The sequence below is a fragment of the Rhipicephalus sanguineus genome, chromosome 1, assembly GCF_013339695.2.
Source record: "Rhipicephalus sanguineus isolate Rsan-2018 chromosome 1, BIME_Rsan_1.4, whole genome shotgun sequence".
Classification (NCBI taxonomy): domain Eukaryota; kingdom Metazoa; phylum Arthropoda; class Arachnida; order Ixodida; family Ixodidae; genus Rhipicephalus; species Rhipicephalus sanguineus.
In genome coordinates, this window is record NC_051176.1 from 88,647,543 (window position 1) to 88,673,022 (window position 25,480).

General features: G+C 47.3%; 1 protein-coding gene across 1 annotated transcript; it reads right to left on the minus strand.

Moving 5' to 3' along the window:
* Nucleotides 1–324: 324 nt before the first annotated feature.
* On the minus strand, nucleotides 325–25,167 carry LOC119393678 (polyisoprenoid diphosphate/phosphate phosphohydrolase PLPP6). Its single transcript, XM_037660799.2, has 3 exons — nucleotides 24,789–25,167; nucleotides 7,441–7,760; nucleotides 325–746 (listed from the first exon to the last, which is right to left on the minus strand). The coding sequence occupies exons 1-3, from the start codon at nucleotides 24,794–24,796 to the stop codon at nucleotides 343–345; spliced, it is 732 nt and encodes a 243-aa protein (XP_037516727.1). The 5' UTR covers nucleotides 24,797–25,167; the 3' UTR covers nucleotides 325–342.
* Between the last annotated feature and the right edge of the window lie 313 nt (nucleotides 25,168–25,480).

The window sequence follows — 25,480 nt, forward strand, 5'->3', positions numbered from 1 at the left end:
ACCAATCTAATCGCGGAGGTGCGTTAATTCGAAACGCGCGAGTCTGGGTATAGGGGGCATACAGTAGTAATACTGTCTTACGTAAAGCAGCGTAAAGCCGGACGTCAGTGCATGCGCAAACTGTTGAGACACGACCGGTACTCTCGTGTTAGCGTAATTTACGCAGCACGAACCTGCTCGGAACACTTAATGCACACAAATTAAAGGACGCCCGTGAGTCACACACGTGCTTAATTTATTAGAAAAGAACACAGAACACACACACACAAACACACACGGTAAGAATAAAAAAATGTCCAGTTCCTCTAACACAAACTTCCAACGTGCACCACACAGCAATCATCACAGCATCGAGTCGTACGTGGGCTCTTCGAGGGCGTTGAAGGTGTTGAAGAAGAAGGAGGCGGCCCCCTCAGATAGCCACAGGGGGTTGACGATCCAGTGGTACTCGATGTAGCCCAATATGGCGCCTGCCAAGGAGTCCCCTAGGAACTGCCTGCCCATGAGGAGCTTGCAGATGGCGACGGCGATGCACCACACCAGGAAGGGCAGCTTGAAGAGCGGGAACAAGTGGCTGTGCTTGACCACGATCAGGGTGACGAGGAAAGCGCGTGAGGTGAAGCCCGACGGGAAGCTCAGGTTGGACGAGAGAGGCTCACGTTCGTACTGCTCGCGGCTCACGCCGGGTCGGCGGCGGCGCGCCACAGCCTTCAGCACGGCCACCAGCACGACGTCGACGAAGAGAGCTGCGACGGAAGATTCAGAGTTCGGTCACAATGAAAACTTTCTAACTGATGAAATGGACAAGCGCCCAGCCGCTGCGACATATGTCTACACTAAGAACAATGCGTAATTTGTTGCTTTTGCAAGAGATAATCACTGACTTGTTACCGATCATGTGTAATGATGTGTGAATTTTTTTTTTGTAAGACGTGTATGTACAGTATAAAAAGTGTCATTTGTTGCTTGTGTAAGTGAGAACTACCTTGTTATCGCTCAGGTGGTTATACGATGACATGATTCATTTCTTTTTCTTTTTTGTGTGTGTGCAAGATGTGTGTCTGTTGCGAAACTCAGGTGCAGAGGCCTTCGTCATGCGTATAAAACGCCTTTTGCTTCTGCCCCCCCCCCCCTTTCTTTTTTTTGTAACTTTGAAATACACGTAACAAAAACTTCGCAAACACTTGTTTGGTCCCATAGCCTAACTGGCTAGTAGCGGCACCAATTGTGTGACATGCCTACATAATTGCGCAAGCGGTTGCAACAGCGACAAAAGACAACAAACTGGATACAAATATTAAAAAAAAAACACATGATTCATTTATACAGGTAATAACAGCAGACAAAATAACCACTTATACAAATGTAAGACTTAAAAGCTGCACACGAAGCGCTTCATGGCCATAGAAAAATTATTCGCCTCTTTCACAACAGTCCGTATGGCATTCCAAATGAGAGCGCCGTGAAATTCTATGAGCCTTCGACCGTAGGAATTTCTGGCAACCGGTAAATTAAAGCAGTTGTTCGCTGCAGCTCTTGTACAGCGCACGGATAACGTAAAGGTGCTTAAAGGGAATGGGTAATCATAATCATGTTTTATTATTCTATGCACAATATCAGCAACATTGGACACGTGAACAGAGTCCAGCGGAAGTGCACGCATCAGTTGAAACAATTTGTTTTCAGTGTCCGTCCCGTTTGAGAATGTAATGATCCTAACTGCCCTCTTTTGCAGGCGGCTAATACATTTCGAATGGGTTTATTGTGTACTGCCCCATGATGCTATGCAGTAGCTCAAGTGACTATGCACGAATGCGAAATATAGGATGCGCAGAGTCGTTGCGCCAAAACACTCACGGGCTTTTAGTACCGTGTGGCAACCATATGCTAGCTTGGAGCATGCCTTTTCTATATGCGATTTCCAGTTCATATCCGAGTCAAACATGACCCCCAAGTACTTAAACGAGGCTACTCGCTGTAAAATCGAGCTGTTCCTTTCTAGAGTGAAAGACCATGTATTTAGTTTTATCTGTGTTGATATTTAGGTGGTTTCGTTTAAACCATAAATGTACTCTCTGTAACTCTTCGTTAATTTTACCTTCGATATCACTTAAGCTGTCACCAACAAAGATTAGTGCCATATCGTCTGCGTACGTTAAAGCTTCCGAGTATAGTAGGAAGGAGGGGGAGTCGTTAACACACAGGGAAAAAAGAGTGGGTCCAATAACTGAGCCTTGTGGTACCCCAGAAATTACTGACTGAGTAGAGGACACGGCACCATCCATCACTACTCGTTGCTGTCGGTCGGTCGGACAGGTAGCATTTAAGAAGCTGGTGAATTTTGCCTCGGAAGCCATAGTCATGAAGCTTACTTAACATGATGTGGTTGACGGAATCGAAAGCTTTCCTTATATCTAGGGAAAACTACGACGGCAATCGTATTGTTGTTCAAGGCTTTGTTAACTTGTTGGGTTAATACCAAAACTGCAGTAGATGTAGATCTGTGTGCTCGGAAACCATGCCGCGGTTTGAGCAAATTATATTATGTTTGTATGCAAATGATATCTGCGCTGATAGTACTTTTTCAAACATTGTATTAATTACACTTAACAAAGATCTCGGTCTGTAACATGAGGCACTTGAACGGTCTCCATCTTTGTATACAGGGACGACTTTGACCAACTTAAACTCATTTGGGTATATACCACAGTCCTGCCAGTGTTGAAACATGTACGTGTATGTTATTTTTCATTAATTTATTAGAATGTGTATGTTATTTTTTATTAATTTAACTGTAATATGTATCGAGCCCAGCCGCTTTATTGCCGTCTAGCTTTTTTACTATTGACACGATACGGGACATTTCTATCTCTAACATGGCAAAGCTATCAGAAACTCCATGGTCTTTCGGGGCGCGTGTGATCTGTAGAGTCAGGAAACTGAGCAGCCAAAGCACGCCCGACGTTCAAAAAATAATTGTTAAAGCGATCTACCGTGTCTTGAGTTATATCAGGCAGTGCACGTTTGTCCGAGTCAAGGCCGACTGCGGCTTTGGTATCTCCCAAATTCTCTTGCTGTTGCCATCAGCCTCTTCGATAAGCTCAGCTTAGTATTTTTTTTTTTCGTTTCCTCATTAGGGAGACTGACGTATTCCTGTAACAGTTGAATTGATTTAAGTAATATGCATTGGTTCTCTGCTGCTTCCACTTGTGGTACCAGTGGTCCTTTTGTTTCAATATTTCCGGAATACTAGGTGTCACCCAAGGGCAAAGTGGCTTGACGTATTTGCTACTAGTTGTGGTGGTACTTAGTGACAGCATTTTTAAGAGAGCATATGAAATTACTGTATTCTATATTTACATCCTCATCATACATAGCGCAAAAATAGATTTGACTTATTTTGTCTCGCAGTACCTTATAGTCAATCTTTGTAGTTTCTTTTCCCCTAGAAAGTTTGGTATTGAGAGGCTCAATTGTAAGGGTAACAAAAATAGGCAAGTGATCGGCAATCGGAACAGGAAGCACACCAGCATGCACAGCATTGCCAACGATGCAAAGGGCGTGATCAGTAAGAGTACATGACGTGTTAGTAATACGTGTTGGCTCAGTTATGACATTACGCAAGTTAAAGGATTTCAAGAGGAAAGTGTATTCATTCGAGGTATCGGAAGACAGGTCAATACTAAAGCCCCCAACAACTCCGATATTATTATAGTGCATGCAGGAAACTCTCATAAGCACAGACTCAAATTCCTTCAGGAACGGTTTGATCGAAGAACGGGGCGGCCGGTATACAACACCAATAACTTGTGTATCATTGCAAGAAATAAAATATATACTACTACTGCTACACAATATATATCGCACTATGTCACACAGAAGGCGCACGTGGGCAAGAAATAATGGGAAGCTAACAGGGCGGAAGCACTATGTGTACGCAAACAATGCGTGGTGCTACAAGAAAGCATCGTTAAGCAGGCACATCACGAGCAACACAGACAGCGCGTGCGCACATCCAATCAGAACTCGCTGAAGAGCTTGTACACAGGCGTCCACTGTTAAAGGGAACATCGGAGCGTGTGGCGGCCGCTCGGCGCCACCGCCGGCCAGCGGCTGCAACGAGTTTCGCGCAGGCGCAGTGCGCGCTGTGAGACGTGCTCTTTCGTCGTCTGCTGCCGTCTGCTTCCGCGCTACGAATCGCCGCGAAGCGAACCGTTGACGTGACGAAAGAGCACTGGGCACGGTGCTCACTGCGTCTGCGCGAATCTCGTTGCAGCCGGCGGCCGCCGGTGGCGCCGAGCGGCCGCCACACGCTCCGATGTTCCCTTTAACAGTGGACGCCTGTGTACATATCACTCACAAAACTAGCGTGCGCGATGACGGACGTAAACGTAAAGCTGCGCAGCAGTGGCGATGCAGTTAGACCTGAAAAGTGAGAGTGAACAAAAAACGTTACCTGCCTTCCTACAGCTTGAGAGCGCCCCTAACGCATGCCACTCACCGCCAATCTTCATTCCTTTTTTTTTTTGCTTCGGAACTCTAATAGGACACTACGACAGACCAAACTTATTGATAACACACAGTAAGTGCTTTTGGCTTGACGAAGTATCGCTCCAAGTTGAACTATAATGAACATGAACGCGGTACCGACGTCGTTCAAGAAAGGTACGGGTTGTACTGGCTGGCGAAAGACAGCAACACTGTCCAAATTAACATTAGCTGATATTTACCACTCGCCTTGTATCGAGGACGCTGAGAGTGGCACGTACGGTTTAGGTACACACTCGAGATTCTGATTATACGCAACAGCAAGCCGGGTCTGGACGTTGACGAGGTCAATCAGCACCGAATACCATGTCTATCAGATTTCATGTACCCTTTAAGCAAGATTAATGGGGAGCGTTCGAGACTATGTGCTTTCCGGAAATGTGCGGTGTGCATTCCTGCGGAGTTGTGAAACCTTGCGATTAATTGATAAAAAGATCAGCACCGCATCGGTGGCATTCATGGAGGCGGAGTTACAAATGCTACATCATTTTTTTTTTTTGTGCCATCAGTGACAGGAAACAGAACATTAAATGTTCTGAAGTCCCACGTAGAAGAGGACTATACAAGCACGAGCGACGGTGCAATCAAATATTCAAAAATCGCACATTTATTTGTGGCATTTCACGTGCACGACCCGCGCTAACTTGCGAACCTTGCGCTGAAAGTACCGCGGACAGCGAGTTCCTCGAAAGCACTTTGCTATCGCGATAACACGACGCCAGTAACCAAGATTCGGCGACAGGACATGCCCTTCAGCAAGACGTGACTTTAGCCATGGAAGCTTTCTTCTAACTGAAGGCTACAAAACAAAAACAAACACAAAGAACAGAAAACCAGCCCCCCTTGTTGTAAAAAAGCGAGGCCACCAGAATGACCCCGCTGCCTATAAAAGCCGTCGTTCCTTGAATACAGCCGGTGTCTTTCACCCCATCAAAGGGTCCTGCGCCGGCGTCACGAGAAGGCCAGGACGCCGAATACAACGGAGGCCGTCAACTGCGAGCACCACACGGGAACCACGATGGCCCTCTACTCGACGAAGACCACGGCGACGCCAACCAGGACGGCAGCCAGCGACTGCCGTCCCAAGAGCAACCGGGGGACGCGGCGAAGTACGAGGCGACGGCGAGCGCCTTGAAGACGGGGAACAGACGAGTACGCTCGACCACAGTCAGAGTTACCAGAACCGTGCGGGTGGTCAAGCCCGTGGGAAACGAGATCTGAGAGACATCGGCTCATGCTCCAGCATGCGCCGTGCCAGCAGGGCCCGCAAAACGCCGCGTGCAGATCATCGCCACAGCCAAGAGAACGTCGAAGCCGACCGCAGCGCGGGTGCGTCTACTATTTCGCGGTTCGTCCGAAGCTGCCAGCCGCTGTCGCGTTCACTTTTCGTTTCGACGCTTCTATCAAGCATAGAGTCCGCGCCACTCTGCGTTAAGTTAGTAAGACCGGTCGAGCGCGGAAACAACGGGAGGAGGGCGTCAACGCACGGAAGAGCCACACGTTGCTGGCCATATACATAATATGAGCAGCTTCGAACCGGCGGCCGTTTTTCGGCAGCTCTGCTTCCGCCCAACTGCACGGAAGTTGGCCTCCTTTTACACCTAAAACAAATTTTCAACGACTCGATCATGTCCGCGGTGGGAAATTAAGGACAATGCTGGCATCGGCTATAATAATCATACAATGCTAATCATACAATGCTATATAATAATCATACAATGCTAGCAGCGGCTATAGACTTGATCGTCTATCCATATAACCTGGGCTCCTTAAGCAAAATTTATCTCAGAGTAATATTGGTGCCTCACTTTTACAGCGGAGTTGATAATGCGCTAGTTTCCAGCAACGTTTTCAGCAACAACGTTTCCAGCAAAGTATCTAAAAACGTTGGTTTCCAGCGGATCCATGCGTGCGTAGACCAAAAACCCGAGCGCCACCTAGAGAGCAGTGGTGTATTTTGAAGCATTAAAACCTCTTTCGCCCTCTACGGAGTGGTGGAAGAAACTAATAATGCATTACAACATGGCCTCAGAGATTGCGCTCTCAACTTCGAGCGAAACAACCGTGTTCGCGAACAGTCAACCTATCGCGACCTATCGCTTATCAGGGACGACGGCGCTTCGTTGCCGTGTGCAGCCGTCCAAAATGCTGACACACTGAAGCCGATGCCTACAGCCGTGGCCGCTCATTTCGCCACGGTCCGCGCGCACGGTCATGTGGTTTTACTTCGCGGGCTTTATGCAGACGCCGAAAAAAAAAATCACCACGCAGCATGTACGCTGCCGCAAAAAATAGGATCGGCAGTTTCGGAATGCCCTCTACAACGTAACGAAACGCACTTGGCCCTATAAAGTGAACATTAAAGATTTCGCATAATTGATCTAAATAAGCGTAATATAAAAAATATCGTAAATTAAGCGCCACATGATGGCAATCCACATGTTGGTTTTATTGGTTAACCACTTAAAAAAAATCCTTGGTTATTACGTGAAACGGTTATGGGGTTTAACGACCCAAAGCGACTGGGGATATGAGAGACACCGTAGTCGAGGGGGTCCGCTTTATTTAACCCAACCGGGGTTCGTTAAGGCGCACCTAAATCTAAGCACACGGGTGTTCTTTGTATTTCGCCCCCATATCAAAATTTTGCTGCCGTAGCCGGGAATCGAACCCACGCCCTCAAGCTTAACAGCGCGAGATCAGTACTGAAGCAGTCTCCGCATGTCTAAAAGCAACAAGTGGCGAGGAGGAGATAGGAGCCGTGGGGAAGAAAGCGAAGACAAGAAAAACCTTTTTCGCGCCTGCGAGCTCACAGTTGTTCCGGGGCCAAATACTATACTGCACGTTAAAACACGGCCCGTGGCTCTGTTGGTAGCGGGAAAAAACACGTACCGAGGAATACGTTGAAGAAGAACGTCCTCAGGGCCACGTCAATGGAGAAGAACCACATGAGGAAGATGAGGCCGCCGAACCAGATGGCGAAGTGGGCGGACATCTCGAACATGGACAGCACTTGGCGGTACTTGGCCAGCGGCGAGGACTCCGTGGCCGCCAGAAACAGGTGAGTAGATATCACCTCGTCTACACCACGCATGATGAGCAGCAGCCGATTACGCTTCCAGCCCGGCGGGGGCAGGTCCTTCTTCATACTGTCGGAGTCGTCGTCGTCGCGAAGTCGGTCGTCGGCGTTGGACGCCATCTTCTCACTCACTCTGGAAAAGAAAAGGCAAAATGCATGAGTGGAACAAAAAAACGGAACGGCATACACAATGTTTGCGGAAAGGCATTGTGTTCATGCAAACGGCCCAGCTTAGACCTGGAGCAAAAGGGGGAAAAAATGAACGTATACAGCATGAATATTTGTGACGACAAGCGGCTAGTCGCTATAATAAAATTATTGATTGCGGACATCGACGTACAAGAAGTGTTGTACTGTCCAAATAACGAAGATGGCCTGGTTAATGCCGAGTTAAAGGCCTTCTGACGCGTGAAGGAACGTTAACACTAATTAACAGTATAGTAAAAAAAAACAGCAACACCTCGTCAAACCTGGTAGCGTACCTCTTAAACTACCATACGTCCCCATTACACTAAGTAACACAAAGTGGCATGAAATGGACTTGCGTTATAAGAGGGTTATACACTTGAATTACGAGCTACACTCAAGATTTCTATCTTGTCGCGATGCCGGAAGTTTATTTCACTCTGCTCCCGGATTCATTTGACCCGCTCCTCAACATCCAACCGCCTCTGGACAGAAGAACAATAACACACCAGAAATTTTTTTCGGAGGCCCTTTTATGTATGTTCGTGCGCTTGTTTGTAAGTGGTGCGTGTATATCTGCGCATACAAAATGTAAAAATGTCGGAGAGGGGAGGGGGTCTGATACCCTCGGAGAGGGGCAAAACCGGAAGCCGTCCAACCAGAAAAGGTCTATAGTCTCTTGCAAAATCTCATCCCATTGCATAGGATTTACCTTTTCGCCATGCGAAAAAAAAAAAACGCAAGTTACCAATATACTATTTGCAGGCACAGAAAATGGCAATGCATGTACCGAAAATGGCGGGATGGCAGGGGGGGGGGGGGAGGGGGCACTTGCTTTGTCCATTGGCGGATATTTCAAATCTCCAGAAAAAGGGAGGGGGGCGCTTGCTCGGGATTTTGCGGTAGTTACGCGACGATCTTGCAACACGGTTAAGCCACGATCGTCCGACCGTCCTTACCCTGAGGAGCAAGCCAAAAGCAGCACAAGAATACTAGACACTGGTGGCAACCCCGCGGTTCTTCAACGGTGCCTCTGCGGCCTAGTTGTTACGCATTGGCCAAGTTACGTATTGTTGCGAATTAATTTGGACCAACCGGGGGTGCTATTCTGGACAATGTCAAATTCCGCCATTGGTGAACTCTGATTGGCCCTGCTATACGGCCTCTCTGAGTGGCTTAAAATGCCGGCATTGCGGAATTTGACAATACGGCGGAATCTGACGGTGTCTAGAATGACACCCTGATTTATTTTCGGTTTTTCTTTAACGTGCATATATCCAAATCTACGTACGAGGACATTTTTGCCTTTCTACGCCACATTCCTCCGATTATCACAGACGTGGCTGGGAATTGAACCCGCGACGTCGCAATTAGCACCCAAACGCCACAGCGTTAATGTAGGCGTGGTTAAAGCTATCACCGCCGACTTGTATGCGTGCACGCGAAGGAAGACTACACGGACGCCGCCAGCGTCGCTTGGCGTCACGCGCATGCAAGCGACCAGTTTGCAACAATCGCCTTCTGCGTCTGACGGCTGAAACGGGCCGACGCGCTTGTAAGAAAAGAGAAAGGCAGACGCTCTTCATTGTATTCAGCGTGCTCCCGTTCTTTTTTTTTTACATATATATACCGCCGGGTCCCCAGGTTCCGCACTTGCAGTCTTTCAGACGTCAACGAAGAACAGGTGTGCAGCAGGGCTGCCGGGTGTAGTATTGCGGCAGCGCGCAATGCAGACAGCTCTTCGGTTGGGCCACTTCGCTCGGCGGCATAGGCGTGCTCGGTTCTCCTTTGGTAAGGGGGGGGGGGGTTCAAGTTTCACCACAGCGACACTTTTATATGCACATATTGTTTTGCCTCAGAACCATGTATACTTGCGTTCATGCACTCTACAGCTAGTGCGATATCCGTGGCACGAAAGCGTGCGCAGCGGTCGTGACACCATGACTCATCGTGCCGCTGATAGTCGTGTGTGAGGCAAGTCTCAGTACGCGACCTGGTCGTGACCACTGTTTTTTTTTTTTTCAAAATTCCTGCTACCCCGTAGTATGGATAACATAGATGCTAAATTTAGGCATCTTTTTTTTTCTGTACGACACATATTGAACACGGGTGGAGTATAAGCAATCGAAGTTATCGATGTGAGAACTTGGGAGGTGGAGAAGGGGCGGGGGGGCATGTCTTCCCGAGACGAGATGAGTAGTGTCTAACACAACTGCGGCAAACAGAGGTAGCTAATTAACATACACAAAGTGCTAGTTCATCAACAATAATTATATATAACAAAATAAAGAAAAACATCCAGCCTGAAATAGCGAGCCTGCCAAAAGTCGTACGTATACAGCTTTTTTTAGACAAAACAGATGTTTTATAAAAGTCCCGATAGTAGGGCTCCTGTCGTTTTCACACACGAACTCTACGTCGAGGAGGAAATCACACTGTTACGACCAATTAACACAAACTCATTAATTATTGACAAGGGGGCAGTTAATATTAGAAAGGTTGACAATTTCTGGCATATCCATTTTATTGCGATAGGAATTACATAGACACTCTCGGCGGATTTTTGCCGTCGCCGTCATGTCCCGGATATATATATATATATATATATATATATATATATATATATATATAATCCAGAAACAAAAATAATTCCGAAGAAAAAAATTCAGAAGCGCTCGACCGGGGTTTCGAACCTGCAACCCCTCGCTACGCAGCGTGCTGCCTTAGACAAATACGCCATGCCTCATTCGTTCTCCAGGATAACAACGGCAGAATACAAACGCACGCGGCATTGGGTGAAACGCACGGGACGCCACACGTGGCGAAATTAAAATTATGCGAGATGCGGGCCATGCTGCATCGCTGCCCGCGCTGCGTTTGCGTCGTATCGCTGGCGACCCACGCTAATTTTCCATTTTGGGGTTGTAGCGCCACGCCACTCGTGGCCAGCCGGCCAAGGAAAAAAAAAGAACGTCCCTTGGCTCATGGTGGCGCAAGCTAGTGGGAACGCTTTGGCTCTTGTAGACTTATGCCACAGGAGGGAAGAAACGAGACGGCTGAACCAGAATCACACTATATATGTTAATCCCGAGGCTAAAATTACAGCGCAAACGCACAAGACACCCACGAAGAAAAGAAACGTACGGCACAAGCTCTGACTAACAGCTGCTTTATTCTTTCGCAAGCCAATGCATATATAAGCCCAAGGCAAACTTACCGCGCATACGCACACAACAACAGCTCTAAATCAAAACGTGTAATAAGGATGCTAGTGTATTAGATAGGCGGAGACATGAAATCATATCCACATGGGGGCAGGGACAAAGAAGTAAAGTAGAAGTAAGAAGGACCAAGAAGTGCGTTTGCGCTGTAATTTCAGCCTCAGGAATATGTACCAACTAGATCCAAATGAAATTTTATCTTAGTGACCAGAATCGACGTCCGCAGGGAACGCGAGCCGCGGCTTCACGTGCCACTGCCAAGCGCCGTCGTTATTTTCTGCTCTTGAGGTCGCGCGCTCTGTGGTTTTGTTTTGCCGCCCAAAGGAAGGCGCTGCGGGTCTTGGGACAACGCGAGCGCAAGAGTCCGAGAGTGGCTTGCGTTGTGCGCATGCGTCCTGGCGGCTCGCAAATTTCTTGGGTCCCCAATTATAAAACTGTCTAGTGTTTTGCCGGAATTGGGATGTGCGCCTTCGACTTGTACTTTGACATACAGGGCGTGGTCGACCGTGCTCACACGATTATCTCTTGAGCAGGGCTTAAAGACGGGTAATGGGGGGGGGGGGGGGGCAGGGGAGCCCGGCCCGCTCTCCATTTCTTAAAGGGACACTGAAGAGAAACAATAATAGAGGAGAAAATCAAGTACAAAGTTTCATTTTTTGAATTTCGCGCGTAAATCTACCTGCGTGACGTCGCGGATTTCAAAACGTATCGTATTTTGGCGCTATTGGCTCAACAAGATTACCCCAAACTTGGTATGTTAAGTCTATGGCCCCTTCAGAGGATAATGTACTTCATTTTTACCGATTAGGCACTACGCAGTCCCTAGTAGGCGCCGTCAAAACATGTGACGTCAAGGCGAATGGTGCGGAAACTTCTAGGTGGCGTCGCCACCCACATTTTGTTTTTGCGCGTTTTCTCGATTACTAAGCGTCTTCTCGCAGCAAGCGTGGTGTTTTTGGTATCGTGACAGAGTACTTTACTAATATGAGGAAAATCGTTTTGCTCTTTAGTGTCCCTTTAAGGAGCGGCCCGCCCCCCCCCCCCCCCCCCCCTCGACAGGTGAACTGTAGCTCTGCAGCACACATATGATAAGCGCTGGAGCTTATTTATTTTACCAGTAGTGATTTGTGCGGGCAAATTATAGCTCCGAATTTTTCCGAATAATAATTTAATTGCGATTATTCGGGTTGACGTGGAGTCACAAAACAGAAAAAAATTACACCATCTCCCGCTAAAGGGGACCATGAGGCGATGCGAAGCCGGAGCACTTGCACGATCGCGTTTCGTTGGCGTTCGTTGGGCATGCTACCGACCTCGCGTCGTGGAACGCGAAGAGGGACGCTACGCGCGTCGTATCTTCCATCTAGCCTGGCCGTTAATTCTCACAGGGCGAGCGGGGAACGCGGTCGACAGGCGGGGCGAGAGGGGGGCAGCGTAGGAGAGGAGAGAGAAGGGGAGGGGACGCGCATGCGCTCGAGCTCATCGCGGCGTTGCGCAGGAAAGAATTTCGGCATGTCTAGCCCGCGTTTCAGAGGAAGAGTGGAAAGGGGGAGGGGAGAGGGGTATGGGAGAGGGGGAGATGGAAAGTGGCAAGGGAAAGTGGAGAGGGGAATGGGAGAGGGTATGCGCATGCGCAGTAAGGGTGGTCACGCCGCACACCACCACCACCACCGGATTGAGCTCCGCCTTAAGATACTTCGCATCTAAAAAACACATATCGTCGTAGAACTGAATGTAATTCCCCGAGATACTGCACATCACAGGTTACTACCCTGTTCGAATGATCTCCTTGGCACAGAATGCTGTTTCACGAGGCACCTGAGCGTGGAGCTGCCTCATCGTGAATAAGTGAAGGTTCACCTTGGTCTTAGTAGGTTACCAGTCAATTTTCATTCCTTTAGTTGTGCATTGCGAGTCTGGTATAATGCCAAAGACATGCATTTCGCCTACTTTTTTATGCAAATAGGTGTGAAAGAAATATAACGTTGTCATGTCTGAGGTTCTCAAAACAGTGAGTCAACTAATGTATGTTCTGCGTTGCAGCTAGAGTTATCTGCGTTCAGCTCACATATCTTTAATCCTTTACATCCCGAGTTATTTTAAAAAAAAATCATATCCAAGACGCCAATTTTTTTAGTGCTTGAGTTCATCGGCGTATTGAGTAAATGCCGAAAATACGCTTAGAATAGTACATTTATTTGCATAACCTGCATAAGCATTTGTTTGGTTCTATAGAGACAGTTGGCTCCACTACGCTGTCACAAACATCTGTGGACTGTGAGAATTGCTAAAGTGACAGTCTGGTCCACCAGACTGTCAAAGTGACAGTCTGGTCCACCAGACGAAACGTTAGTGAAAATATACAGTGCCGAACCAACGAAAGTCGTAGTTTCTTTCTTCATTCCTATATATAAAGTCACCGCCCTATGCGGAAGGGAGACGAAGCCCGGCTCTTGAGGTGTAGTTTTGTACGTCTTGTGCTTTCTATAGATGGCTTGCACTGACGTCACTGAAAGCGCCCTGTTGGAGCACCAGCATGGGTGGACGCGACGTTTCCGATGTCACCATTAATGTTTTCAAAACATCACATGCAGGTCCTTTCATTGTTCACGCACAGAGACGTTGCTGCCGAGTCGTTTTCACATAGACGCAACTTATTTGTCATCAAAGCCGCCATCGTGGAGTCCCAGTTCCTTTGAGAAACGGCGCCCATGACGTCACATGCAAGCCATCTGTAGACCACACTTTGCTCGCTGCAGCGGCCGCGTTTGCGAAAGGAGTGATCTGCTAGCTAGAAGAGGCAAGGAAGGGGTTAGTTGAGCGCGAACTGTGACAGTTCTCGCTCGTCCTGTGTATACCTGTGCGTTCTTTGTGTTTGAACTGCGCGCTGCAAGTGTCGAGCTGTGACAGTTGTTAGTTCGAACTCGCCTTGTGCGTTTTCTTTTCCTGCGTCCTTTGTGCTTGAGCAGCGCGCAGCAAGTTTCTAGCTGCTTGCCGTTCTTCCTGTGACATTCAAATTTCTTGCTATCGCATTAATCGCTTTGCCATTGAGGCGAAACTAACTCTTTTTTTTTTAGAAATCACACAAGTTGCACGTACTTCGAGACATTCAACATCGAATTTTAAGGGCGATATCGAAACTGACCGTGCCCGGCGCGCACAAAACGCAACCACTATAAGTCAGACCGAAATTACCCGTGACAACGAAGTGCCGAAATTTGAATGAAGGCGCGTCGTGGCCGCATCTTTTCGTGAAAAGCGGCAAGTCATCTCACTTGCGCCGGCGCATCACCTTACGTTTGCGTGTGGTGTTTGGTGCTTATCTGTTTCTTTACAGCTGTGTGCAAGAAAACGGCTATATCAACCTTTTCTTTGTCTGTGAAGTATAAAACTCGGGGGCAGCCACTGCAGCGCTTCTTGCAGGCAGGCGAAATAGTTTTTCGCTCCTGTTTCTATAGACTATTTTACGGACGGGTTTCGGTACCGCCATGCTGGGCTGTTAACCTTCCCGTGTTTTATATAGAACAAATAAGCGAACAGTGTCACGGTGGGCGTATACACATGAAAACTGTTGGGCTGGTGCATTCGGCATTTCCTGACTATCAGTTCGCGTCAGATATACAAGAATAAGAAAACATTCGTTTAACAGCCCATGATGGCGGCGCCCATATGCCTTACGTAACATAGTCTATAATAGATTAAGAAAGAAACAGATAAGCAGCACACATCGAACCCAAAGAACAAGCCGTATACTTGTGTATTTCAGGATGTTTGCCGATTTTACTGACCATATTCTGCTTCGGCGCACCTTGACTCAACTTTTGCCACTTCTCTGTCACGGGCAGTTCCGGTCTTATACGTAACCGAGAGGCCACGCTTTCTGCGCACCGGGCGCGATCAGTTTCAACATCGCCCTTAAAATTCGATGAAGAAGCTCTCGAATTACGTGCAACTATGGGGATTTCTAAAAAAAATGGGTATGCCATAAATTGGCACGCACTACAACTTTCTAATGTACACGACTGCCCTCAACTTAATAATGTTTCGTTCATTAGCCTCGCCAATGTCATAGTTGCGACAATGAATTTCCGCCTAGACAGACTTCGTGCGCGAAAAGTACAAGAGCGTGACAGAGAATCCTGGACACCGCACAGACTGGGAGGTCTGGGACCTGTGGCGAGAGACGGATCTTCAAGAAAGGATCGAAACGCGAGCAAGCCAGACGACGATTATAGTTATGTGGCAGAAATACTCCCCGAGTACTCGATTTTTTAAATGCGGAGCATTTCTTAGTCGCACCTGCGGCGTCGGCCGCCGTCCACACCCCCACTGCGCATGCTCGGCTCGTCTCGTGCCGGCAGCAGGCCTCTCCTCTCCCTCCCTCCCTCCTCTCGATCGAACGCGGGCGGTGTGTATATAAGCGGCGGAGCGCGCGCTCGGAATTCAGTCAAGGGCGTCTTTGCTTTCGCTTGACTAGACGCTTTGCTTGACTCGAGTAGATGCGATGGAAGCAACAGTACCTTCAATCAGCGTCCCACCACTCGTTGAAGGCAACGTTACCCCACCCTCACCGTCGTCGGCGTCAACAACAGCAAGCAACGCAGAAGACAAGGCTGCGAAGAGACGAGCATACGACGCTGAACGCAAGCGTTTGAAGCGAGCTGCGGACCCGGAACTTCGTGCACGAAAAGCTGCTGCGAGACGGCAACGACGGGCTGCGGATCCTTCACTCGGGGAACGAGAAGCAGCTGCGAAACGGCAACGACGGGCTGTGGATCCTGAACGTCGTGCTCGAGAAGCAGCAACCGTTCGTGAACGTCGAGCAGCGGATCCATCACTCGGGCAGCGCGACGCTTCTACGAAACCCAATTACGCAACATTCACGCGACACCCCCACCACTCTGCGACGCATTTACTCGAGTTCCCCCCGTGGGAAGATGCGGACGACATTTTTTTCTTACAGTGTATAATCGTCATATACCTAGCGTGCTTTCCTTGCGTTATCAACGATGTCCCGTCAATTGCCGGCAACGAACGGCGAGCGCGCTATCAGCGTGAGACACCAGTCTTGAGAGGAAAGTGGCGAGCGCCGAGTTTTCAAAAAGGAAGCGCGAGCAAGCCAAAAGATTATTGTTCCGTGGCAGAAATACTCCCCACATCTTTAGAGGGATTCAAGCTTCCGCCGCGTAATGCGACGATTGTAAGAGTTGGTCCCCACCGGCAGCAAGTTGTTCTTACGTTAGTTTTGTTTTAATGCTCCTTTACATCACAATTACTGCATTTCAATTTAAAGACCCCAAACACTCGTATTCTATTCGGAAGGCGCAAAACATGACACGAACTATAAGCGGGCGTTCAAAGTAAGACGCCTTTCGGAGCTTAAACCCGTATGAACCATCTGTTAATAGCAACAAAAATACAAAGTAACCAAGTCCTCAATATATTAAATGCGAAGCATTTCTTAGCGAACTTCTGCGACTTAGATACGCCCAAAGGTAGATTCCCCATCCATCCATCCATCCATCCATCCATCCATCCATCCATCCATCCATCCATCCATCCATCCTCCATCCATCCCTCCCATCATCCATCCATCCCATCCATCCCCATCCACCATCCATCCATCCATCCATCCATCCATCCATCCATCCATCCACCATCCATCCATCCTCCATCCCCATCCCTCCATCCATCCATCATCCATCCATCCATCCATCCATCCATCCATCCATCCATCCATCCATCCATCCATCCATCCATCATCCATCCATCCATCCATCCATCCATCATCCATCCTCCATCCATCCATCAATCCATCCATCCATCCATCCATCCATCCATCCATCCATCCATCCATCCATCCATCCATCCATCCATCCATCCATCCATCCATCCATCCATCCATCCATCCATCCATCCATCCATCCATCCATCCATCCATCCATCCATCCATCCATCCATCCATCCATCCATCCATCCATCCATCCATCCATCCATCCATCCATCCATCCATCCATCCATCCATCCATCCATCCATCCATCCATCCATCCATCCATCCATCCATCCATCCATCCATCCATCCATCCATCCATCCATCCATAAATTATATCTATCTATTTATCCATCTATAAATTATATCTATATCTATCTATATCTATCTATCCATCTATCCATCCATCTATCCATCTATCTATCTGGCCGCTTACGACTTCGTGCTCTCCTGGTCACTTGGTTGATCGGATGTACACCAAAATTGGTATGGCGTAACATGACTGTATTACGAACATAAATGACAAGTCATAACATGAAAATCGTGACACACACGTCATGTACAGCATGACTTACGTGAAACGCTCATGGGGCGCTGGCGGCCGTATCGCTAGCTTGATCTACCCCGAAATTGTTACTGCGCGACGTGACTGTATGACGGACATAAAAACACGAGTTAACATGAAAATCATGACACGCATGTCATGTACAGCATGACTTACGTGCCACGCTCATGCGGCGCTGGCGGCCGTTTCACTAGCTTGATATACCCCGAAATTGGCATTGCGCGACGTGACTGTGTGACGAACATAAAAACACCAGTTAACATGAAAATCATGACACGCATGTCATGTGCAGCATGACTTACGTGCCACGCTCATGGTGCTCTGGCGGCCGTTTCGCTAGCTTGATCTACCCAGAAGTTGGTAGTGCGCGACGTTACTGTGTGACTAACATAAATAATAGGAGTTAACATGAAAACCATGACACGCATTTTCCTCAATGACATACAAGACGATGTATGCAGCTCTTTTCTGGCCGCTTCGCATTACATCGATTCCCACAATGCGTGGGATCTGCCGGCTTTTTTCACTTGTGTTCGCTATTCACGTCGCATTGGACTTCCTTGGGGATAGCTTTGGCAGCCTTGCACGATATGAGTGAAACGTCTGCACGACACGCGCCCGACAGCCATGAATGTTGAGTGCCGATAACGGACGACGCATAAGCGGAACCAGATTGTCGGTGCGCCGCTTATCTTAAGGAGTGGTGTAGCGCAAATGGGGCCAAACTAAAGAGTCAAACTAGCTGTGCACTGAGAGAGAGACACAGAAAACAATTCCGTCAGTGTTGGGGTGAAATTTTGGAAGTGTATTTACGTGTGGCTCAGTCCAGCAGTAGTATAGACACAAAATGCAACTTGCGTAGCATCCTCGGCTATTCAATGTGTGCGAAGTTCGAACGACAGGCTGTCATGCGTGATTCCCGCTACTACCGACATGTATCTACTTTCAAGTGTGAAGCATTTCTTGAAGAACCGAAGGCACTTTGACAGTGTCGATCTGTCTAACCGCCTACGTCTGGGTGCCCTCATGGCAGTTTCCTTAAAATTACATGAACGTACGACGAATATATATGAATGCCAGGTAATGACATGATTTTAGGGACCGTAGACATGAATAACATGGCATGCTTGTCATGTACGTCAACTCACGCTCAAAGGTACTCACTCACGTTCATACTCTCGTCTACTCAAGTTTAATAATATAATAATATCTGGGGTTTAACGTCCCAAAACCACCATATGATTATGAGAGACGCCGTAGTGGAGGGCTCCAGAAATTTCGACCACCTGGGGTTCTTTAACGTGCACCTAAATCTAAGTACACGGGCCTCAGACATTTTCGCCTCCATCGAAAATGCAGCCGCCGCGGCCGGGATTCGATCCCGCGACCTTCGGGTCAGCAGTCGAGCGCCATAACCACTAGACCACCGTGGCGGGGCGTCTACTCAAGTTTGTTGATGCTCACTCACGTTCACTCACGGCTACTCTCATTTTCACGTCTATTCACACTCACAGACACTGATTCATACTCACGGGTTTTACTCATTCACCTTCATGCACAAGTTTTCTTGTTTCTCGCGTTCACTCACGTCTCTCGCACTCGCCACCGGCCGGAAGTCACTCATGCTCATACTGAGTCGCGTCTACTCACACTCACATGTGCTCACGCTCGTACTGAAGATACTCACGTTCGTACGTCCGCTCACTCCGTTCTTCAATCACGCACACTCACACCCACTCAGCCTCAACGGTTCTCATTCGCATCTGTACTGACCTACTCGCACTCGCAGGTACTCCCCCATGTTCACAGTCACGTTCACTCACAACCGTCGGTTTTCATTCACGTCCCACTGGACCAAAAAGAAAAAAAATCTACCAGACATGCTCTTCAGCTCTGAACGTACAGATACGCAATGAATAGTCCTATGGAAAACCCGTGGATGCTAGCACACGGCAAATAAAAATGTCCAATATATATTTGATCTGCGCGATGTCCAACGGATCTTCACAGTAGGATATCCCGGAACGAATATCAGCCTGGGCTAGGGCGACATTTAGGCATGTTCGTACGTGCTTTGTATGCGTACGTGCATATATACCCATACAAAATTAAAAAAAACTTCAGCGGGTTATATAATAATAATAATAATAATAATAATAATAATAATAATAATAATAATAATAATAATAATAATAATACGGACTACTGGAAAATTCAGAGCCAGCGTCATTTTTTTTTCAAAAACTTGCAGCAATTGCTGATATTCAAGTGCAATGTTAATTCGCGACGAAAATTTCGGTAATAATAGACGGCACGAAAAAAAAATTTTTTTTTTGCAGGCGAAGCATTTATACATTGAAATCACGTGATACAGCCTCTGTGCGCGTGTGAAACCAATGCAACGCACTCAATTTAATTCCAGGTTGCACAGCAGTATCACGGCCGCTACATAAAAAAAAAAAAACATAGTTATGCTAGACAAGAAGTTCGCTGCGCCTGTGGGTCAGCATCTTTTATTCTCAATGCTGGGAGACTAAGCAACATGAGAGTTTTGTGGCTTTATTGTGATGGTGTGCTGTGCAAGCAGATTTTAGAGCCGAGGGCAAGCCCCGATCCCCCGGAAGTCAAAATAGCGATCCAAACTTACTTGTCCAATGCTTACATGGCAAAATGTTAACATATGACGAAAAACTGTCCGTGTGCAGCATTTGTCTCGTGCCTCTGATCATTCTATAGGTCTCAACATGACTTGGCCGTGCGCGTCCAGGGCTTTTGTTTTGTTTGTTATTAAATTTCTCTCCCTTGAACATGATCCCTAGCAGAATCTGAACCGCAGGGCAGCGCATTCAACGGATGGCCGTGTGCGCACCGGAATGATATGTTTTGTGTGTGAATTAATTGTTAGCCACTGAAGTAGACGGCCAGTGTAACGCGAACCATGGCGGCAACCAGTGCGTTATGTGTAAGGTTCGGGCATGCACCTGGACAACTAGATGTGGAGAGTGGCGCCCAGAGAAGCTGATATACCCTGGCCGATTTGACGCTTAAGTCTCCCCTGGGAACGATAAATGATCGTGGTACTGCCGCCGTGTGAAGAACGCAGCGAACGTCACGTCTGGAAATCGAACACCGCTAGTCTCTGTGGGCGGCCCATGCAGCAGACTGTTGACCGGCTTCGAGGAACACCAAGGCCATGAGCTGCGCCCGTGCGCACCGCGAGCCTCTATTTTTTTCAAGTTAGCCGTTGGAACATTTATCCGATACTAATATTCAGAGATCGTTGTCCCTGTTACAAAAGCATGTCCATTTAAAGCTGCCCGACTACCTCAATTGTACTTTAACAATTGCTAATAATAATTGTTGGGGTTTGACGTCCAAAATCACGACATGATTATGAGGGACGCCGTAGTGGAGGCCTCCAGAAATTTCGATCACCGGGAGTTCTTAAACGTGCGCCTAAATCTAAGTACACGGGCCTCAAGCATCAATTGTGGAGTTTCTTTTGTTTGTTTTTTTTTTTCAAAAAGAGGCAAATGCAGAAACCGAAACTGGGCTAAATTTTACGGGAGCGTAAAGCGCGCCTAAGTATCTTTACCTTCTAAAACAGTTGGAATCAAAATGGGGCAATTCCTGATTGTAACGCGAACTCAAAAAAGGCAGTTTCTAATAAAAAATGGGCAAAATCCTGTATCTGTTGCAATCAAACTTGGCCACATTCATTAAACCAGCGCTGCGTCAACAATCGTGACCAAAACAACCAACACGGTCTCAGCCAATCAGTTTCATCTGTGTCCTAGTTGCTTTGCTATCGTGTTTACGTTCCACAATTAGTTCTTCTAGGGCGAGTTGGCACTTACTGAAGGACATGATGTTGTAGGGCAAAACTCGAATATAAGGAGTAAGAGGCCGACTTTCCTACTTTTATTTGCCTCTTAGTGTTTCTTTCAGAGTTTAGCGCTACAGTATCATGTCCTTGTTCTTTCGCTCCAAGACGGTACATTTGAAATAAAAGACATATAAAATGAGGATATTGGGTACCGATCTATTCAATGAAGAAGAAGTTATCCGAAACGGCACGGCATGAAACGAGCTCCGAAGAAGAGCTGGAGCACTTTTCAAGGCCTTCAATAGATGCAAAGAATTAAAAGAAAAAAATGCTGCCGACAGTCCAGAACAGTACGCCTTTTGCCAGGAAGGAACACTCGCTCTTCAAGTCTAGCCATCGCCTTTACGCCCATGCAACGAAGGACGGCACCGACGGAAGCACAAGGATGAAGTTAACTTTATCGAAAAATATTGCTATACCGTACATTCGAATAGCTTTATACTTCTTTTATGAGCTAATTCAAGCCCAAAAGAAATGTTCCAATCTATAAGAGCCAAATACAAAGTTTACTCCTGAATACCGACGATAGTGGGATATATAGTGGGATAGTGGATATCTTTTGCATTTTTTTTTTCAGTTTGAAGTGTATATATTAGTGATGCAGAACTATCGATGGTACTATCGACACTATCGATAGCTGAGTCACTATCGAACTATCGATGGTAAAAGATACTATCGATAGTGCTATCGATAGTAAGTACTATCGATAGTTGAAAATCAACAGCGCGAACTCATTGCAGAATAAATTTGGTTCCCCGCGCGCGTGGTACATAGTGCAGCCGGAGGAGCAGGCTGAAGGGCTAGAAAGTTGACACGCTTGCGTTCTTCACCAGAGTGCTTCGCTGACACATGGTCATAAAGTCAAACTATTAAGCTGTAGCGGAAAGGAAACCGTTACATGGGGTGGAACTGCGCGGCTTCAGTTTTATATTGTATTTGATGATTTCAAAATAAAAAATTATCAAGAACTAAGTTTGTTAATTGTAAGATGTAACTGGTTGCTTTTAAATAATTATCTATTGATGGACATATGCCGCCATTTTCACTGCGCAAATAATTTCTCTCGATAAAAACTTCCTCATAAATTAAGCGAAGCTCATAGTAGGCTATCGCAAATATTTTGGCAATTTGGCCAGCCAGCAACAGCATCGTTATTCGCACCACTATGGATAGCTTGTCACGGGGTTGTGACGGTGAAGAATGCTGCAGCAAGACTGGGAAGTACGAAGCTCTATTTTTGGTCGAACTTGTGCCCAGAAAATCAAAACTCAGAATGCAAGCGATACACGCTGCGCACTGATTGCGGCGAGAACAGTCGCCGGCCGTCGAGCAATCTGACAATCGGTGGAACGCTTCGTCTTTTATACATCAGTCATTAAACCTTCCAGTGTTATCGCTATTGCTCGCGTAAGCTCTCGAATAAACTTGAATATTCGCGTCCGGCGCGTAACCTTAAAATGTCAAACGATCGCGAAACATCTCAAACATTGCGGCGCGGTCTACGTCAAACGCAGCTAACAGCCTGTGGGTGAAACCTTAATACATCAAAACAAAGCAATAAACACGCGTGGCAGTAATACCGCTACTAATATTACCAATGGTACTACCGATTCGACTATCGATAGTTTATCGATAGTAGTCGATAGTTTGTTTACACTATCGATAGTTTCAAAGAAACTATCGATACTATCGATAGTCGATTTACCGATAGTTCTGCATCACTAGTATATATGTATTGCCCACATTACTCAATGCCCCCCATGGGGCCTGTAACGTACTTTGAAATAAATAAATATATATTTTAGCCACAATATAGATTTAACTTATTTAGGGGACAGGAACACACTGGCAAAAAATTGTTGGAGCAGGCCCGACCATATTGGCAGTAGCAAAAAAAAAAGTACGTTTCTCTCAGTTTCAGTTAAAGTGCACTAGGCTTTCTTAGAAAAAAAAAAAAAAACGCCATAATTCTACATTGAAAATGTTCGTTGGCAAGGGTATTCCTACGTGATGCGTTCTCCGGACGTCAGAAATGAAACAATTTCGCTGCAAAGTATTTTACTTGCGTGGTCAATAAGCCAAATGCAATATAAGAATTACTAATGATAGAACGTGCAAGCGAAACAAGGCATCAGCGTTTCTACATAGAGAAGCAGTAACGTATACTTTCTACCAATGAGGGTAATATGTGCTTGCCCTGCGAATGACACGTTAAAAATTAACAGCGCAGAACAACACAGACAAAAGACGAACGAAGCAACAGACGAAGCGCTTTTCTTTTTTCTTACTGGACGGTATGACACACTGGTGCTCAGTAGTGCGGGGACAGCCGCTACGGAGCTTTTATTTTCTTTTTGTCTTTCTCTGCGGAAAATACGTCAGCCTGAGCCGATATTAAAAGAATGCTGGGCAGGCCACGTAATGCGTAGTGCAGGTAACCGGTGGTCGGTTAGAGCAACGGAATAGATACCAAGGCATAACAAGCGCAGCCGAGGACGGCTGAATGTTGGGGTGACGAAATTTCAAAAAAAAAAAAGAGAAAGAAATTGCAAGCAAAACGGTATCAGCTCGCGCAAGATATATGGTAAATTGGAGACTCCGTCTCGCACTGCACATAAAAATAAGCTGATGACATCAACGCTTAATTGAGCAGCTCAGTGCAATCGCGAGCAGCTCAAGAGCATTACTAATCGAGCGCGCATGGCGAATGCGATAATGCGCGCCCGGCTGGGCTGCTTAATTAACGTCACGAGAATACTTAAAGCGGCTAAAATGCGGTATGATTTATGCTAAAGTAGTACAGCCAGACAGAGAGCAGTTTATGTGAAGATAAAAATTTAAAAAATCTGGGGTTTACGTGCCCACTACGAGGCATTGCCGTATTGGGAGACTCCGGGTTAACTTTGTTACGTTTTTTTTAAAGCTTAGTGCAATGTCCAGTGTATCACATATGCTACGCTCTTCCGATGCTTTGAAATTCGGACTTATAATGATAAGCATAAAACATAGCCTGTAAAGTAGCACTTTTTATAAGCTAGAAAAAGTTTTGATCTGTAGATAGTTCAGCAAACTATTGATTAATTAATTTGTGGAATATTAAAGATGCAACTGACAGTTCATCCTTTTTTTTTTCTTGTAAGTACACTCTTCGTGGCCCCAGAAATCAGAATGATCAAGATGTTTTATATGATCTTGATGTGGAACTCTGGGCACTGAAGTGCACGTCTTTCTGCACTACGCCTCCATCGAAGTGCGGTCGCCGTAGCCGGGAATCGAACCCACGTCCTCGAGCTTAGCAGCACAACGCCTTCGTGACGCCGCGACGTGTTTACGGGAAGATAAACTTCGAAAAAGGAGTGGACGCGTTTACGAAACCACCTTCGAACGCGGGCAAACGCCGCCCACACCGACTGCATAGTAAACTTTTCCGACGAAATCAGTTTAGCACACAGGCAGACGTGCAAGTAGCGCGCAACAACTGCCGACGTATTTGCAGCGAAAACCACAGACAGCAGACGCCTGGGGGTCTTACCGTTTCATGATGCCGGTGAAATTGAACGTCGGGGCGTTACTTCCACGATAACTGCGACTGCTCGCTTGGAACAAAAGCGACGGTGGAAAGGAGTAGACCAGAGGGAACGTTATCTTCCGAAACAGCGAACCGAAGCCATAACACGGGTTGACAAAAGCCGCAGTTCGCTGCAGCGGCCGTCGACAGCTCGACAGCACACCGGTGCGTAGTCGAGGAGTTAGCAGAAGCCGGTGGCGGCGGCCTGTCGTTCCCGCGGGTGGTTACAGCGTTACGGCGTGGTTTGATGCAACCGAGCCAGTAGATAGGACGAAAAAGAATGCCACTCTTCTCGCGGCACCGGCAGCTGCGCGAATGCCACGTGAACCTTATCCGAAGCAGCAGCAACAGACGACGAAACAAGAGCGGAAGAGCGGACGGCGCGCGCGCCGCCGGTAGAGTGACCTAGAATAGGGGGAGTGTCCAAAGCGCCGGCTCCCGCGTGGGCCTTTTGACGTGAACTCCCGCGCCGCGCCGCTGCTGCGCCGGACCCGTGGGCTTTCCGCGCTCGGGAAGCGCGCGGAAGCGAGGGGCGTCTGCTACGCGCTGTAGTTTCTTGCGCCGCGTTTCCACACAGGGCACATGAAGTCTACTTAACTTTTATAATGCGGTGCGGAATGGAGCTTATCCATGTTTAAGCGTTGTGTTAGTGCTGG

Excerpts from the sequence above, each read along its gene's own strand:
- LOC119393678 (XM_037660799.2), bottom strand. Across the intron at positions 747-7,440 it reads CTTCTTCAACGTATTCCTCG|CTCTCTTCGTCGACGTCGTG; the intron begins GTACGTGTTTTT and ends CTTCCGTCGCAG.